Source organism: Ictidomys tridecemlineatus, chromosome 1, assembly GCF_052094955.1.
Source record: "Ictidomys tridecemlineatus isolate mIctTri1 chromosome 1, mIctTri1.hap1, whole genome shotgun sequence".
NCBI classification, from domain to species: domain Eukaryota; kingdom Metazoa; phylum Chordata; class Mammalia; order Rodentia; family Sciuridae; genus Ictidomys; species Ictidomys tridecemlineatus.
In genome coordinates, this window is record NC_135477.1 from 53403295 (window position 1) to 53423269 (window position 19975).

Genomic DNA, 19975 nt, shown 5'->3' on the forward strand with positions numbered 1-19975 from the left:
CCTGGCAAATAGGATGTCTTTGTAAATTTAAGGTAACCTGAATTATTGCCTTTTATGCTTCATCTGTTTTGTAATTTTTATATACAGATGAATGAAAATGTCTGTTTGCCAGGTGCCTTCTGATATGATTGATCATTTGGATTTTTTAAATATGTTTATTTGCTTATTCTTTAATGGATACAACCTGTTAATTACTATGTTTGCATTACTTCCAGGTTTTTCTAGGGAAAAAGCTTTTTGAAGTTACAAGTAATAATATAGATACAAGTTGTTTTGGTTGACTAATAGAAATAATTTTAACTATAAATTGGATATGTGCTGGCAGTTTAAGCAAGATCTCTTGGGAAATATGTTCTTTGAGGCAGTGCTATTTTTGTGATAGGGAAATGGAAGGCAGGGAAGAAATAGGCTATAAAAGAGGTCCTAAGGAGTAGCATTAGGAGTAATCCGAAAACAACTGGAAAAAAGTGTTTTATTTCACCTGTTAGTTATTAGAAGTCTGATTTTGTTAATTTTAAGGATGGCATGATGAGAATAAAGTAGAGCTAAGATTGCTTCCTACAGTTGATTCCATCTATTTACAGATAGTGCAAGTATACTTTCTGATCCAAGGATAACTCGACTATGGATTTCATAACCAGGCTCTCTTAACAGGAATGAACTTTATGAATTTTTCAAGAGTAATTAGGTAAAATGCTGATTAGGTGTTACCAGAACATAGGTTTATTCAGTTCAAAAGTTGAGTTAGTCCCTTTAACTGTGAATAAGGAGGAAAGTGTGTATATTTAGAAGTTGGTATGAGAAGAAATATACAAACCATAGTATCGGAGAAAAATTTAGTAATTAATTATTATTTATAATATTGAGAAACTGTACTGCTGATATTAAGAAACATGTCAGGTAATATGATGAATTAATTATATTCTATCTAAAAGTCTTATAACCCTTGCAAAGTATGCATTTGCGCAGATTTATTTATTTGTTTATTTATTTATTTATAGTACTGGAAATTGAACCCAGGAATGCTTTACCACTAAGCTATAACCCCAGTCCTTTTTATTTTTTAATTTCGAGAGAGGGTCTCACAAAGTTATTGAGACTGGCCTCAAATTTTCCATCCTCCTTCCTCAGCTTCCGGAGTCACTGGGATTATAAGCATGTACCACCACACCCAGCTTTATTTGCTCAGTTTTATAGGTGAGGAATATAATACTTTGATAGTTTATGTAACTCATCCAAAGTTAAAATTAACACTTAGTAGAAACAATAGGAAGTTATATGGAAGTTGCTGGGAAAACTCTGAAAAATAGAGCAGTAATACGTTAAATTCAATATCAACATGTGTTAATTTTAAAACTGTAATAGTTAAAAATTATTCCAAATAGATGTATTAAACCAACAACCAAATATTAAAGCTAAGACATAAACCTATATCACCTTAAATCAATAGGGAATAGATTTAGGTGGGCACTATTCAGTAAATGGAATTGGAATGTAGGAATGACATCTAGAGACTAAAAATACTGGGTTAATTTCTCATTCCATGTACATATTTATATAAATTCCCAATAAGCCAAATATTTAAATGTAAAGACTAATAAAAGTACTAGAAGAAAACAGACAAATTTATTTTGGGGTCAGGGAAGCCTTTCTAACTAAAATGAGAATAGACATTAAAAAAAACTATTATTATAAAAGAAAAATAATAAGCTAAGCTGAAATTACTGTATACAAAGTTAAAAAGACAATTAGAAGGACATTGATGACTTTTGTTAAAGAAGTAAAGCAGTCCTGGAAACTAATGGGATAAAAACAACCCAATAGCAAAATGGACAAAGGATATGAAACAGGTAGTTTTACAGAAAGGAGATACAATTTTTTTCTTTTATTTTTCCATTTTTTATTGGTACATTATTATAGATAATGGATATGTTATGCTATGTTTATACATGCACATAACATAATTTGATCAGTCTCACCCCCTAGTACTTTCCCTTTCCCTCCACCCTTCTTCCCCTTGTCTGCTTGCTGTACTCTAAAAATATTTTTAATTTTTAATTTTTTGATTTTTATATTTTTGGTACCAGGGATTGAACCCATGGGTGCTTAATCACCAAGCCACATCCCCAGCATTTTTTATTTTGTCACAGGGCGTCACTAAATTGCTTAAGAGTTTTGCCAAACTGCTGAGGCTGTTCTGGAATTTGTGATCCTCCTGCCTTGGCCTCCAGAGCTGCTGGAATTATAGACAAGGACCACCACGCCCAGCTACTAATGGTTTTTTAATGAGTACAGTTTAACCTCATTCACATTAAGAGACATACAAAATAGTATGCTAAGGTAACCATTGTTTCCACATATGAGGGTAACAAAAATCCTTAGTTTTAAAAGAACACTGTCAGAATTGTCAGTATACAAGTATTTATATGTTTGTGTTAATGTAAATTGAGAAATTGTAAAATAACATGTACTGCAACATTGTTTATAATGACAAGACATTAGAAACAATCTTAATGTCTTTTTGGAATTGGTAAAATAAATTATGGTTCACCTAATCAGTGTAATGCTGTCTAAGTTTTGAAAAGGATGAAAGAGTTCTTGGACTGACACAGCAAGAATTCTCATATACATTAAAAAAAGCAAAGTGTAGAACATTGTATAGAAAACTGTATTTTGGGTAAGTCAAAAAGAAAAGTATACATTTATATTTATTTAGATACATTAAATAAAAACTCTGGAAGGATACATATAATTAATAACTGGTTACTATTGGTGGAGAGGTAGGAAAAAAATGGTGAGAACTACGTTGATGGAGGATATAAATGTATTACTATCAATATATATATTTTATTTCATTTATTTACTTTTTTTGTAAGCGGTGGGTCTGGAATTAAAGTGCTTATATACAAATCCTGCTCTTTTGCTTATTAGGTTTGTTATCTTTTAGCATATTGCTTATTCTCTGTGTGCCTATGTGTCCTCCTCTGTAAAATTAGGATAATCGTACTAATTCCTAGAGTGGTTGTAAGGATTAAGATAGCATGTAGTACAAAGAATAATGTCTGGCATATGGTAAGAATTCAATAAATGTTTCCTTAAAAAAAAAAAAGCTATTAGAGTGAGAATTTAAATTTAAGTGTGCCATATACTAATAACAGTATTATTATATTTACCTAATGCCTGTTATATATAGAAACAATGCCTGTTCAGTATAGACTATGCTATTTACATGCTTGCCTCTAGATAGACAATGCCTATCATTCAGTAGCTATAGTTCAGGCTTTTACTCAACAAACAAGTTCCAGGCACGAAAGAACTTTGCATTTAGAGTTTAAATACCTTATTTGAGTTCTTTTTCAAAGATTAGACCAAATTAAAACAAACAAACAAACAAACTTGTGATGGTATTTTGGAGCAAGGCTTTACCTTCAGACTTAAAAAATGATACAGAACAAGAAAAGATGCCATTTTTCTTGTGAGAAGAACATAAGTAATGGAAATTAGGTTGGTTATTGATTTTAATAGATTATTTCATGATGACTAATTATAAGGTATGGTTGATGTGCTGATATTTTCAGGTACATAGGTACTGAATACATATGGATTTCCAGTTTTCCCAACACCATTTGTTGAAGATGCTATCCTTCCTCCATTGCATGCTTTTAGCCCCTTTATCAAATATAAGATAGTTGTAACTTTGTGGATTAGTCTCTGTGTCCTCTATTCTATACCATTGGTCCACTCGCCTGTTTTGGTACCAGTACCATGCTGTTTTTGTCACTATTGCTCTGTAATATAGTTTGAAATCTGGTATCGCTATACCGCCTGATTCACACTTCCTGCTTAAAATTGCTTTTGCTATTCTGGGTCTTTTATTTTTCCATATGAATTTCATGATTGCTTTATTTCTTCAAGAAATGCCATTGGGATTTTGATTGGCATTGCATTAAACCTATAGAGAACTTTTGGTAATATCGCCATTTTGATAATGTTAGTTCTGCCTATCCATGAACAGGGTATATTTTTCCATCTTCTAAGATCTTCTTCTACTTCTCTTTTTAGGGTTCTGTAGTTTTCATTGTATAAATCTTTCACCTCTTTTGTTAGGTTGATTCCCAAGTATTTTATTTTTTTGGAGGATATTGTGAATGGAGTGTTTTTCCTCATTTCCGTTTCAGAAGTTTTGTCGCTGATATACAGAAATGCCTTTGATTTATGCGTGTTGATTTTATATCCTGCCACTTTGCTGAATTCATTTATTAGTTCTAGTAGTTTCTTTGTAGACCCTTTTGGGTCTTCTAAGTATAGAATCATGTCATCTGCAAATAGTGATAATTTAAGTTCTTCTTTTCCTATTTTTATGCCTTTAATTTCTTTCGTCTGTCTAATTGCTCTGGCCAGTGTTTCGAGAACTATATTGAATAGAAGTGGTGATAGAGGGCATCCCTGTCTTGTTCCAGATTTTAGAGGGAATGCCTTCAACTTTTGTCTGTTCAGAATGATGCTAGCCTGAGGCTTAGCATAGATAGCTTTTACAATGTCAAGGTACGTTCCTGTTATCCCTAGTTTTTCAAGTGTTTTGAACATAAAGGGATGCTGTACTTTGTCGAATGCTTTCTCTGCGTCTATTGAGATGATCATATGGTTCTTATCTTTAAGTCTATTGATGTGGTGAATAACATTTATTGATTTCCGTATATTGAACCAGCCTTGCATACCAGGGATGAATCCTACTTGATCATGGTGCACAATTTTTTTGATGTGTTTTTGTATTCGATTCGCCAGAATTTTATTGAGGATTTTTGCATCTAGGTTCATTAGAGATATTGGTCTGTAGTTTTCTTTCTTTGAGGTGTCTTTGGTTTCGGAATCAGGGTGATGTTGGCTTCATAGAATGAATTTGGAAGAGCTCCCTCTTTTTCTATTTCCTGAAATAACTTGAAAAGTATTGGTATTAATTCTTCTTTAAAGGTTTTGTAAAACTCCGCTGTATACCCATCTGGTCCTGGGCTTTTCTTAGTTGGTAGTCTTTTGATGGCTTCTTCAATTTCATCCATTGATATTGGTCTGTTCAAATTGTGTGTATCCTCCTGACTCAGTCTGGGCAAATCATATGACTTAAGAAATTTATCGATGTCTTCACTATCTTCTATTTTATTGGAATATAGGTTTTCAAAATAATTTCTAATTGTCTTCTGTATTTCTGTAGCATCTGTTGTGATATTGCCTTTTTCATCCCGTATGTTAGTAATTTGAGTTCTCTCTCTTCTTCTCTTTGTTAGCATGGCTAAAGGTCTGTTGATCTTATTTATTTTTTCAAAGAACCAACTTTTAGTTTTGTTAATTTTTTCAATAGTTTCTTTTGTTTCAATTTCATTAATTTCCGCTCTGATTTTAATTATTTCTTGCCTTCTGCTACGTTTGCTGTTGTTTTGCTCTTCCTTTTCTAGGGCTTTGAGATGAAGTGTGAGCTCATTTATTTGTTGGTTTTTTCTTTTTTTGAGGAATGACCACCAGGCGATGAATTTTCCTCTTAAAACTGCTTTCATTGTGTCCCATAGATTCCGATATGTTGTGTCTGTATTTTCATTTATCTCTAAGAATTTTTTGATTTCCTCCTTTATGTCTTCTGTAACCCATTGATCATTCAGTAACATATTGTTCATTTTCCATGTGATGTAGGATTTTTCCTTCCTTCTTTTATCATTGATTTCCAGTTTCATTCCATTATGATCAGATAAAATGCATGGTATTATCTCCACCCCTTTATATTTACTGAGGGTTGCCCTGTGGCATAATATATGGTCTATTTTTGAGAAGGATCCATGTGCTGCTGAGAAAAAAGTATATCCATTTGATGATGGTTGATATATTCTGTATATGTCAGTTAAGTCTAGGTTATTGATTGTGGTATTGAGTTCTATAGTTTCCTTATTCAACTTTTGTTTGGAGGATCTGTCCAATGGTGAGAGAGGTGTGTTGAAGTCACCCATAATTATTGTGTTGTGGTCTATTTGATTCTTGAACTTGAGGAGAATTTGTTTTATGAATGTCGCAGCGCCATTATTAGGTGCATAAATATTGATAATTGTTATGTCTTGTTGGTGAATGGTTCCTTTTAACAGTATATAATGTCCTTCTTTATCCCTTTTGATTAACTTAGTCTTGAAGTCGATTTTATTCGATATGAGGATGGCCACCCCTGCTTGCTTACGAGGACCGTGTGCGTGGTATATTTTTTCCCATCCTTTCACCTTCAGCCTGTGTATGTCTTTTCCAATCAGATGTGTCTCCTGGAGGCAGCATATTGTTGGATTTGTTTTTTTAATCCATGATATCAGCCTATGTCGCTTTATTGGAGAGTTTAAGCCATTAACATTCAGAGTTACTATTGATATATGGTTTGTACTTCCATCCATGTTTGATTATTTATCCTTTTTTAAAAAAAAAATTTAGTTTGTTTCTCCATGATTATTTTTCCCCTTGCCCTCTGTCTTTACCGAGGCACTTCCCTCTGATGGTTTTGGTTATTGTTTTTCATTTCTTCCTCGTGTAGTGTTTTGCTCAAAATGCTTTGCAATGCTGGTTTTCTGGCTGCAAATTCTTTTAACTTTTGTTTATCATGAAAGATTTTTATTTCGTTGTCATACCTGAAGCTTAATTTTGCTGGATACAGAATTCTTGGTTGGCATCCATTGTCTTTCAGTGTTTGAAATACATTGTTCCATGACCTTCTTGCTTTCAGTGTCTGTGATGAAAAATCCGTTGTTAACCTTATTGGTTTACCCCTGAATGTAATCTGTCTCCTTTCTGTTGTAGCTTTTAATATTTTCTCTTTGTTCTGTATATTGGATATCTTCACAACAATGTGTCTTGGCGTTGGTCTACTGTGATTTTGTGTGCTCGGTGTCCTGTATGCATCTTCAATTTGTATATCTGTTTCCTTTTTTATTTCTGGAAAGTTTTCTGTAATTATTTCATTCAGCAGGTTACTCATTCCCTTGGTTTGAATCTCTGTACCTTCTTCTATCCCGATGACTCGTAAGTTTGGCTTTTTTATGTTATCCCATAACTCTTGGATGTTTTTCTCGTGATTTTTTACCAGCCTTTCTGAGTTGGCTAGACTCTTTTCAAGATGAAATAATTTGTCTTCATTATCTGACGTTCTGGCTTCTACTTGCTCCACTCTGTTAGTGATACTCTCAATTGAGTTTTTAATTTGGTTTATAGTTTCCTTCATTTCTAAGATTATGGTTTGATTCTTTTTTATACTCTCTATCTCCTGATAAAGGTGCTTAACTTCTTCTTTTATCTGTTTGTGTAATGCATTCTCAATGTGTTCTTTCGCTGCTTGAATTTGCTGTCTCGTATCCTCTTTAAGGTTCCATTCCATCTGTCTAAGGTATTCCTTGAGTTCTTTATATGACCATTTTTATGAAATTAGGTTGGTTATTGATTTTAATAGATTATTTCATGATGACTAATTATAAGGTATGGTTGATGTGCTGATATTTTCAGGTACATAGGTACTGAATACACTTTTAAACCCAGCCCTGCCCCTCCCAAAATGTTGAATTGACCTTAAAATTTAAAATAAATGCATTTGCTGGGTACAGTGGCCACTTTGGGAAGCTGAGGCAGGAGGATCTCAAGTTCAAGGCCAGTTTCTGCAACTTAGTGAGACCCTATCTCAAAATGAAAAGGACAGGATGTAGCTCAATGGTAAAGTGCTTGGAGGCAAGCATTATATTTAATAAATAAATCAAATGCATTAATTAATTAAATAAATAAATGCATTTGATTACACCTTCTTACTCAATTTGCATTTGTAGTTATTTCCATATGAATCTAAGTAAATTTTTTGCTTTGTGTGTGAATTTATTAATACAGACTGGGAGAAATTTAAACATCAAGAAAATAAAAAAGATAGTTATAACTGAAATTAAAATTAATAAATTTGGAGAACAAATAAGGAACATTTGAAATGGAAACCATTGTGAGAAATGGAAAAGATGATGAAAACCATCTAGGTTCTCCAGTCTCCTTCTCTTCAAAACTGCAAAAACAATTTATCTTTCGGGTGTTAGATCAGTGGTAGAACTCTTGCCTAGCATGTGTGAGGTCCTAGATTTGAACCCAGTACTAATATAAAATAACAACAAAAAAGTCACTCATCCTTTTTTGTTTTTGTTGTTAGTGCTTCTTGAATTCATCTAGGTTTAAACCTTAGATTCACTTTGTGGTCTGCTTCTTTGCCTATAACGCCAACATTAAATCAATTGCTAAAATGTTATCACTTATTTTCTTAGTAACTCTTTTGTCTTTATTATTTTTGCAAATGGTTAACTCTGAATTCGAGCTAGTTGAACTCTTGGGCCCTATCTCTGTCTAATATTCTTTGTTTTCATTCTACTTACATCATTTGTAGTCTATGCAAAAACTGTGGCAACAGTTCTAACTGATTTCCCTGCTCCAATTTACCCTTCTTATTATTCCAAGTTAGTCTTTCTTATGGCATATTTTCATTTCTGTCTCTTGAAATTTCTCAGTTAAAATACCATCTCCTTTATACTACCTAGTCACTCTTATAAGTACTTAAAAGAAAAAATAACAATGACCTATGTATTTATAAAATAAGCATATTGTGAAAACAAGTTATTAAAACATCTTATATTTGCATATTAGCAAAAGGCTGTCAGGTCAGTAAATAGGGAAATGTTTATAACTGTGTTTTTCTGTGAATTAGGCATGGAGCACACTCATGGTATTATGAGGATTAAATTATTAGTCTTTAGTACAGTACTAGCACATAATCTATATGTATGTTAACTGTCTTTTGTAAATAGAATATGTAATAGGGGTTTGAACTTGTGAATATATCAGTTGTGAATTTCATAATTCAGATGTTTCTCCATATAAAGTTTTTTAAAAAATTTTTGCTGTAAACTAACATATGTAAGTTATTTTAAATTAACTTTAAATTAAAATTTTTTTGTGGTGCTGGGGATCATGCCTTGTGCATGCTAGGCAAGTGCTCTACCGCTGAACCATACCATTCTCCCCTAACTTTAAATTTTATAAGAAAATTTATTAAAATATTTTTTTTGGTATGAGTCATGACATTCCAAATTCCTTTTGGTAACTATTGGTAATTTCAGAGAACAGAAGTTTTCATTTAATTTTTGAGATTTTAGTTTTCCTTTAATTCTGAATTTGTTTTGCAGTATAGCTTATGGTCATTATAAGCTGGATATTAGAGGTTCTTTCAAATGTGTCAAATAATTTTTACTTCATCTCACTTAAACAATATTTTATTTCCTTTTCAGTAACAGAAAAATTTGAGTATTCAGTGAAATATCTTTTGCTAATTTGTTTTTGAAATAAAATTAGCAATAAATGATTGTTCAAGGGAAAATAAATCTGACTATACTCTTTTTTTATCTATAGAAAATAAGACTGTGTAACATCTTTTTTTTAAAAAATGGAATTTAGTAATACTTCAAATTTCATGATGGTATCTTGTGAACCTTAAAAGTTAAAATTTTTAGATGTGAATCTTAAAGGCACTTTACATTGCTCCATTTGGAGTTTTGAGTTGTTCAGAGAGAAAGGAAGAGGACATCTATTTTTAGCAACTATTGAGGCATGGTAGGATAAGATTTTGAAACTTACTGTCTGACAGAATTAAGCTCTGAACACCTCAAAAAAACCAAACCAAAACAAAGCAAAACAAAAAAACATAATATAGGTATTTAACAAAGTATATTCTTTTGACTTTTAGTATTGTAGTTGTTATCAAGATGGTTGTTTGTTACTATTCATAGTAATAATGTTTTCTATATCCCCATAATTTGAATATAGAATCAACAGTGTCTTTGATTATTATTCATACGTTGTTGGAGTCCCTCCTCCTTTCTTTGTGCAAGTGTTCTACCTGTAGCCCATCAAGATAATTTCTTTTCCTTCTTTTTTTTTTTTTCCCTTGCTGTGCTGGGGATTCAACCCAGAGCTTAACACGTTAGGCAAGTGCTATAGCACTGAGCTGTACCCCCAGCCCCAGAGAGTTTTTTTTTGTTTGTTTTTAATTAAAAAACAAAACAAACAACTAAAAAACTCTAGGACTTCATGAAATTTATTGATTACACTAAGTTAAGATTAACTATGGACTATGGACTAACTATGGATAGTCCCTGTTTAATGAACTGATTATGTTTTTAGAAAACTTTGGCTTGATTTCCTCTTAATTTTTTCAGATTTTATTGTGTATATTTGAAGTTTACAACATGATATTTTGAGTTACATAGAGTATCTATCTATCTATCTATCTATAGAAATTAATCTACCTATCTCACATAGTTACTTTTTGTGTATGACAAAGAGAAGTTAAAAATCCACTTAACAAAAATCCTTAATATAATAGAATTTTTATTACCTTTAGTCCTTATTTGGTGCATATATAATCTCTAGACTTTCTTCTTCCTACCTATCTGCTGTTATATCCTTTAACCTACATCTCCCTATCTACCTCTTCCATGGTAATCTCTTTCATTCTCTTGTGTTTTAAGCCCTGTTTTTGTAAAAAAAAAAAGAAGTTATTCCCACATGTAAGTGAGATTGTGACGTTTTCTGTGTCTGGCTTATTTCACTTGGCATAATGTCCTCTAGGTCTGTCCATGTTGAGGTAAATGGGATAACTGCATAACAGCTTTTTTGAGGTCAAATAATATTCAGTGTGTGTGTGTGTGTGTGTGTGTGTGTATGAGTGTATGTATGTGTGTGTTGCATTTTTAAAAATCTGCTTGTCAGTAGGCATTTAGGATTTTTCCATATCATATTGATTATTGTGAATAATGCTGCAGTGAACATGAGGGTGTAGATCTCTTTATGAGGTGATTTCATCTCTTTTGGGTATTTTCAAAGAAGAGGTATTTCTAGATCATACAATAGGTACATTTTAAAAATTTCTTCAGCAACCTTCTTATTGTTTTCCATAATGCTCGTACCATATATATTCCTACCGACAATAAATAGAATGCGCTTTTCTTCACACCCTTGCCAACATTTGTTATTTTACTTTTCAAAAATATTTTTTAATTGTTGATGGACCTTTATTTTATTTATTTGTATGTGGTGCTTAGAATTATACTCAGTGCCTCACACATGCAAAGCAAGTGCTCTACCACTGAGCTACAACCCCAGCCCCATTTTTTTTTTTTTAATAATATCCACCTGTATAGGAGTGAAGTGATGTTGCGGAGTGATTTTAATTGCATTTCCTGTATGATTAGTCATCTTCAACATCTTTTCATTATATCTGTTAGCCATTTTTGTGTCATTTTTGGAGAAATATCTGTTCAAGTACTTTTCCCATTTTTAGTCAGGTTATTGGTTTTTCTGCTTTTGAGTTGTAAGTGTTCTTTATAAAATTGTGATCTTAACTGTCTATCAGATATGTGATTTGCAATTATTTCTCCCAGTCCATGTTTTTGATTGTATCCTTTGCAGTGCAGAAGTTTTATAGTTAGATATAGTCTCATTTACTTATATTTGTTTCTGTAGTATGAATTTTTGGTATGATGTCAAATTCAATATCAAGGAATTTTTTTCTTCTAGGAGTTTTTTTTAGGGAGTTAGAGGGGTTGGACTCAGGGATAGTCGACCACTGAGCCACATCACCAGTCCTGTTTTGTATTTTATTTAGAAACAGGGTCTCACTGTCTCTAAATAAAATAGCTTAGCACTTCGTTTTTGCTGAGGCTGGCTTTGAACTTGCAATCCTCTTGCCTCAGCCTCCCAAGCTGCTAGGATTACAGGTGTATGCTACCGTGCCCAGCTCTTTTAGGAGTTTTATGGTTTCAGTACTTATATCTCTTATACCATTTTGACTTGTTTTTTCTGTGTGGTATAAGATAAGGCCCCAATTTTATTCTTTTACATGTGGAAATCCAGTTTTCCCTCCACCATTTATCAGAGATATCTGTTCCATTAGGTCTTCTTGGTGGCCTTGTTAAGAATTGGTTGACTGTGTATGTTTGGATTTATTTATGGGTTCTCTGTTCCATAGGTTTATGTTTCTATGCCAGAACCATACTGTTTTGATTACTATAGTTTTGTAACAATTTTTCCCCAGGTGTTAGGTTTGAACCTATGGGCACTTTACTACTGAGCTACAGCCCTCCACACCCCCTTTTAAATTAATTAATTAATTAGGTATATATAACAGAATGCATTTTGATTCATTGTACACAATTGCAGCACAGCTTTTCATTTCTTTGGTTGTACATGATATAGTGTTACACCATATTTTCAGTCATACATGTACCTAGGGTAATGATGTCCATCTCATTCCACCATCTTTCCTGCTCCCATGCCCCCTCCCTCCCTTTTGCACAAAGTTCCTCCATTTTTCCCATATCCCCCTCCCCCATTTATGGATCAGCATCCACTTACTAGAACATTCGGCCCACTTTTGTTTATTATTATTATTTTTTTCAGAATAAAATACTCATTTTTATTTTATTTCTTTATCCATTTACTTATTTTGTGGTGCTGGGAATTGGACTCAGGGCCTTGTGCATGCTAGGTAGGCATGCTACCACTGATGGCCAAGTTGCAGGGCCTGGCCTCACACTTGTGATCCTCAAGTCTCATTCTCCAAGTAGCTGGGATTATAGGTGTGCACCACAGTGCCTGATTGGTAATGTGATTTTAAATCAGTAAGTGTGATGCTACCAACTTTGTTTTTTCTTTTTCAGTATTATTTTGACTCTTTGTATTTGATATTTATGTGTATGTCTTAATATGAATTTTAAGGTTGTTTCTTCTATTTCTGTAAAGAATGCCACTGGATTTTGGTTAGGGATTTCTTTTGATAGTATGGGCATTCTTTTCTATTAATATGGGATATTTTTCTGTTTATTTTTTTTATGTTCAGTTTTTTTTAAATCAGTGTTTTATATTTCAATGGACATTTTTTTTTATTTCCTTGGTTAAATTCTTTGGCATTTTATTAATAATTTTGATGCTACCATAAATGGGATTCTTTTCTTGAGTTCTTTTTCAACTAGGTCATTTTGGGGGGGCGAATATTGGGGATTGAACCCAAGGGTGCTTAACCACTGAACCATATCCCCAGACCTTTTTATTTTTTATTTTGAGACAGGGCCCTGCTAAGTTTATGAACCTGGCTTTGAACTTGCGATCCTCCTGCCTTAGCCTCCCAAGTTGCTGGAATTATAGGCATGCACCACCATGCCTGTCTTCATTATTCAGCTAGGTCATTATCATTTAAAAATTTTTTTTTTAGTACTAGGGATTGAACCCGGTGTGCTTCGCTTACTAAGCTACTTTTCCAGCCCTTTTAATTTTGAGATAGGTGCTTGATAAATTGCCTAGGGCCTTACTAAGTTGCTAGGGCTGGCCTCAAACTTGTGATACTTCTGCCTTTGTCTTCCAAGTTGCTGGGATTGCCAGCATGTACCACTGAGCCTGGCTTAGGTCATTATTTTTGTATCCTTCAACTGGACTGGATCATTTATTATGTCTTAATGGGGGTTTTGGTTTTTTTGTTTTGTTTTGTTTGTATGATTTTGAGGGGTTTCTACATGTAGAATCAAATCACATCTGCAAATAAAGATATTTAACTTCTTCCTTTCCAATATGGATACCTTTTAATTCTTCTAATCTTTTTTCTTTTCCTAGTTTTTGAATTTCTGAAGCAGTTATCTGTTTTCTTTTTTCTTTTTTTTTTTTTAAAGAGAGAGAGAGAGAGAGAATTTTAATATTTATTTTTTAGTTCTCGGCAGACACAACATCTTTGTTGGTATGTGGTGCTGAGGATCGAGCCCGGGCCGCACGCAAGGCAGGCGAGCGCGCTACCGCTTGAGCCACATCCCCAGCCCCAGTTATCTGTTTTCAAAGTTGGTATCAGTAATTTAATGGAGCTAGTATTCTGGAAGAACAAAAGTTGTTTTGGCTTTTTTAGTATGCAGAAAAGGATACTTAGCTCAGAACAGTTCAAAAGTGGAAATATTGATTTTTAATACATTGTTTTAAGTATTTCTCTAAGGCTCTAATTTAAAAAAGTATTTTAAAATTTTAATTTAATTTCTGAGTGTTAGAGCTCAAACCTAGAGCCTCACACATGCTATGGAAGTGCTCTACCACTGAGTTTATACCCATAGCCCAAATGTTTTTAAAATTAAATTGTTTTGAATAGGCAGTATATTCACAGGTTCAGATCAAAGCAAAATATATTGAGAAGCTTTTGCATTTGACTGTTAAAATTTCCCCTCTGCCTGTATCCTCTATAGAACTGTCTTTGTTAATTTTTTAATTTATCTTTCCAAAGTTTCTTCGTGTAGACATAAGCAAATATGTATTCTTATTCCCCCTTACCTTATACAAAAAAAAAAAAAAAAAAGCAAATTGTGTATTCTCTGTTGACATCTTGCTACCCCTTTCTTGTCAATATACCCTGGGAGAGCTTTCCATATCAGAATGCAAAGTAAAGTTTGCATTACTTTAGTATACCCTACCAGTATACTATTCAGTGTGTACATGGAATCCTTTTACGGATATTTAGAAAATTTTTAGGCTTTTATTCTTATGTAGTGTGGCAAATTAAATTAAATTGTTTTGAATAGGCAGTGTATTCACATGAATTCGCACACATTCATGTTCAGTGTATCTGTAGGATAAATTCCTGAACATGGAATTATTAGGTTGAAAGGGAAAACTCCTGTTTTGTTAGATAATGCCATGGCTGTTTTCTCCATGGAAGTTGTTCTATTTTGTACTCCCACTAACAGTATGCAACTGTGCCTTTTCCAGAAGTGAAAACTGGTACCTAGGTATGTGGTTCTTTTTTTTTTTTTTTTTTTTAATAAGCCTTATTTATAAGCAATTTTAGGTTCACAGCAACATTGAATGTTCTCAATACCCCTATGCCCAAACCCATACATGAATTACCTCTTCACCATCGATATTGTGCATCATAATGTGCATTTGTTAAAATCAATAAACCTACATCAACATGTTGTTATCACTAAATTCCATAGTTTACCTCTAGTTTACTCTTTGTGTGACTTATTCTAAGGGTTTTAACAAGCATATAATGGTGTGTATCCACCATTGCAGTATCATGAGGAATAGTTTTGACTGCCCTAAAAATACTCAGGGCTCTACCTGTTCATCCCTTCCTTGCCCAAACTTTGGCAGTCAGTCTTTTTACTGTCTCCATAGTTTTGCCTTTTCCAGAATGTCATCTATTTGGAATCTCATAGTATGTGGTCTTTTCAGATTAGTTTCTTTCACTTAGCAATATGTATTTTAAGTTTCTTACATATCTTTTTGTGGCTTGATAGCCCATTCGTTTTTAGCATTGAATAATATTCTATTTTCAGGCTGTACCAATTTTGTTATCCATTTAACTAGTGAAGGTCATGCTTGTATGTTTCCAAGTCTCAGAAATTATGATTAAAGCTGCTATAAACATCCATGTGTGGACATAGTTAAGTACCAAGGAATGCGATTGTTGGAATACAGGATCATGTATTTGATTATAGTTTGTAAGAATCCACCAAATTATCTTCCAATTATACTGAGCTATAACCCAACCCTTTTTATTTCTTATACTGAGACAAGAGCTTGCCTAGTTGCTAAGGGTCTCACTAAATTCTTGAGATTGGCCCGCACCGATGAGAGAACTCAAGTTGTTTCATATCCTTGCCAGGATTTGGTGTTGTCAGTGTTATAGATTTTGGCCATTCTAATAGGTGTGTAATTTGTATCTTCTTGTTTTAATTTGCAATGCCCAGATGGCATCCAGTATTGTGCCATCTGATCTTATGCCTACTTGCCATCTGTACATCTTCCTTGGTGAGATAGATACCTGTCTGAATCTTTTGCTATTTTGTAATTGAGTTAGTTTGTATTCTTAACTGTTGAATTTCAAAAATTCTGTGTATGTTTTGGATAAATCCTTTATCAACTGTCTTTGTAAATATTTTTCTCTGCTCTGGGACTTACCTCATTCTGTTGATAAAACTTTATTGATGGTTAGCCTATATAGAAAATTATATTTTTGGCTTTTCAGTGTAGTTTGAATGTATATTTCTTTCATTAGTGAAGTTGAACAACTTTGATATGATTAAGTGCTGTTTCTATTTTTCTGTGAACTTTCTTTTTTTTTTTTTTAAAAGAGAGAGAGAGAGAGGAGAGAGAGATAGAGAATTTTTAATATTTATTTTTTAGTTCTCTGCGGACACAACATCTTTGTTGGTATGTGGTGCTGAGGATCGAACCCGGGCAGGCGAGCGCGCTACCACTTGAGCCACATCCCCAGCCCTTTCTGTGAACTTTCATTCAGTTCAAATCTTTTACCCACTGATGTAAATTATGAATCTTTTTTTTTTTTTTTTTTGCCTCTCAGAAGTCTTTAAAAATTGTGGAGGTTAGTTTTGCCCAGATGAGAAACATTTTTCCCCTCATTTTTTAAAATCTGGTTCTCAACTTTGCTTTTATATTTAGTTTTGCTATAACAAGTAATTTTAATTCCCTCAAATTGGATACATGGGAATCTCTTCTCTTCAGCTAATGATCTAGCTTAAGAATTATTGCCTTCCAAAAGTCTTCCTAATGTTTTTAAGGATAACGTAAGTATCTGTTGTTCCTATTGTCTTTTTTCTGTCTTACCATTAATTACATCCTTATTTCACCTGTTTATGCACAAATTGTAAATTCCTTGAGGATCAGAACTGTTTTTTTCATTTTTGTGTATCTAGTGTCTGAAGCACTCGAAGTAGAAAACAATGTTAATATTTGATATAAATGATTGTTCTTTGTTTTCTGGACTTTGATTTTTATAGCCATTGCTATCTAATTTAAGTACTCTTAACTTTGTTATTGATGAACATTAATCTTACCTGTCTTTTTTTTTTTTTTTTTGCTACTTCCTTTTAGGGTTGTTCTGGAGAGAAATTGATTTATTTTGGGAGCCTTTGTGAGACATAAGATCTTTTCTAAGTTTCACTTTTTTATTCATAATTAGATTTGTAGGAGTGTTTTGATGGAAGCAGATCCAAGTCCTTTTTCTTTCTTCAATTTTTTTTTTTTTTTTTTTTTTTGTGGTGGTGGTGGTAGGGAAACCGGTGTTTTATATCTTTTTTTCCTTTTTTGCGTTTCTACAATGTAATTTTATAAAAACATTTAGATTACATACAAAAATGAGATTAAGTGTAAGCTTTCAGTTATTAATACTTTAAGGTAAGTGACTACAATAATAAATCATTATAGAGTTGTGCAGTTTCTTAGAGGAGATATCTAGGGCTAACCTCTCACGACAAAAATGAAAATTTTAGTAATATAGAAACAATTTGAATTTCTCTACATGAAAGAATGTGAACCTCCTGTTGCAGTTTTTTCCATTATTGAATTGCTACATTTGTAAATGGAGCTAAAATGTGCCAAGAAACCCTAATTGATCCAGTTTTAATCACTTTTGACATTAGGCTTTTAGTTTACTGAAATCAGTAATTATAAATTTCTTACTAAACTAAAAAATATTAATTTAAATGGTATTTTTAAAAACTCCAAGTTTTTAATGGTACTAGTGAAACACTCACAAACATTGCACATCTCAAGGAAACTAAGGAGACTAGAGAAACAATTTCCATACTGATAATGTCAGTGGCTGGCTTCTTTACAGTCTGTTGAAGTCCAATATTTTAAATGAATTTCTGGCTTAAAACTTGAACACATTTTAACCATATATGGAGTTTCATATTTGTTGATGTTAAAATGGCAGTCCACAAAAGAACCTATAAGTTATGATCATGTTGCCTTTCTGTTCTTTACTCAGCATATCCAACAGATGCTTTTTTTAAAATGAGATATGTAAAGAAGTTATTGTTCATTCAAAAATTACCAATTCATATAACATTAATTTCAGAATCATTTCACTGCAGTGTCTGTGTGGTATGTGTGGGTCAATTATGGTTTTATTGTTAAAATCAAACAGCCAAGTTGTTTAAACGATTCTTTTTTTTACCTGGACCCTTCTTTTATTGATAATGGTTTTGAATAGATTGTACATTGAGAGAATCTTTATGAACTCTTCTTGACATTATATATCCACTTAGAAAATTATCTGTATTTTACCACAACAATTATTACACATGGAGCATGAATTTGTTAGATTTTTCAAAATAACTGATTATTTTTAGTGTGTATTTGAACATTACCTTAGCTTTTTTTAAATGTAAAATGAAGATTGAATATATTATCATTGGAAGTTCAAAATTAGAATGTAATGTCTCTCTTCTTGACTTCTGTTCTGTAGAGCAGGTTGTTGCCCTGGATGCCCAAAATATCGTAGCTGTTTCATGTGGAGAAGCTCATACTTTAGCACTTAATGACAAGGGCCAGGTGTATGCTTGGGGTCTCGATTCTGATGGACAACTTGGCCTACTAGGATCAGAGGAATGTATCAGAGTACCCAGGTAACAAAGGTGACCACAAAGAGGTCCTTAATCTTTTAAAATGTGTTTGTTTATTTAAATCATTCTGCTTACTGTGAGCATGTAAGCATTGTCATCTAATTATTTCTTTCCTTTGAATCCTTTAAGAATTTTCTAGGTAAATTAAATTTGAGTTGACCTTTTTAATTTGGGCTGAACTATTCAGCTACTTTTTAAAATATATTCTTATGTTCTTCACATTCAACAGATTTTATGTTCATAAAGAAAAGGGACAGGGAATTCCTACTTTAAAATAACTTTTATCTTAGTAGCATGGACTGATTGAAGCTAAATATACTGTCTTGAATATCCCAGCTGTTGAAATATTTACTAAATATAAGTTGGTTCATGATACTCTTTTTTTCAGTGTGGTTTTTATTGACTATGGCAGCCTAAACATGCTTATTATAAAAAGAATTTGCTTTCTACTTTTTTGTTTTAGTTAACAGTGATCACAATTTAATTTATATTATTAATGTAGAATTGCAGAATTATTTCACAATTTAAAAATGATGCCTGATCAGTATTATAGTCTTACAGAATTGTATAGGACATAATCATTTTTTTAATATTAAAAACTGAGCATAAACAAATCTAGATAAAAATATAAAGATTTTAAAAGAAGTTTTTATTTCTTAAGATACCTAAGTATACTAACTTGTACTTAGATTTTTATATTATACAAATTCTGGTCTCTTTAAACCCTTTTGTTCTTTCTTCCTGGTGGTAATAGTTTTAGGGACAAAAGAACTCTCCAGGGCACCCCAAGATATTCTTATAACTATTTTTAGATTTATTCTAGGTAAAAAAAAAAACTTTTTTCTTTTTTTGCACACATTTATGTGTTCTATTTTTGACATTGATAAGGTTTGTTTTGATTTAAGGAAAATTTTGTGATAGGACTGGGGATGTAGCTCAGTGGTAAAGCACTAGCCTAGGAGGTCTGAGGCCCTGGGTTCAATTCCCAGTGCATCGAAAAAAAAAAAAAAAAAAAGGTTGCAACTACTAGGGTAAAGTAGAACACAGGAGAAGATATATTTCAGAACAGGAATTTGCAGTTTGAAATTTAATGTTTGTTCTATTATTGAACTATCCTTTGAGACATTTGGATACATCATATTCGTATGTTTTCCTTAGTCAACATATAACCAAATCCTGTAAAACTCCTCAAATTTGGTTCCTGTTGTTTCTTCTGCAATAACAACTAAATAACATAATTCCCAGTTTGCTTATGATGTCCCTTAATGATGGTGCTGTTGGGAGAAAAATATTTTTCCTTAAGCTGAGTAAATTAAATTTCTTCAGACAGTTTAGTTTTGACTTCTTTCAGAAAATGGTAATTTTTAACTAGATGGTTATTGACTAGATAATATAGAGCAACCTTAGAAACAGTGACCTTAAATTTAACCTACCCTTTACTACTTTCATTGCTTCTTCCAAGTAATTTTTATAGAACA

At 32.6% G+C, this 19975-nt stretch overlaps 1 protein-coding gene across 7 annotated transcripts in view; it reads left to right on the plus strand.

The window, feature by feature from the left end:
- Herc4 (HECT and RLD domain containing E3 ubiquitin protein ligase 4) overlaps positions 1-19975 on the plus strand; it is a 120406-nt gene that overhangs the window by 10534 nt on the left and 89897 nt on the right. For all 7 annotated transcript variants that reach the window (XR_013435738.1, XR_002484048.3, XM_005325979.4 and 4 more), the window contains one exon: positions 18341-18500. Coding sequence is in view for 5 of the 7 variants with exons in the window: in XM_005325979.4 (XP_005326036.1) it covers positions 18341-18500 (160 nt within the window). In the remaining 2 variants the exon portion in view is untranslated. The remainder of the gene's footprint in view (positions 1-18340; positions 18501-19975) is intronic.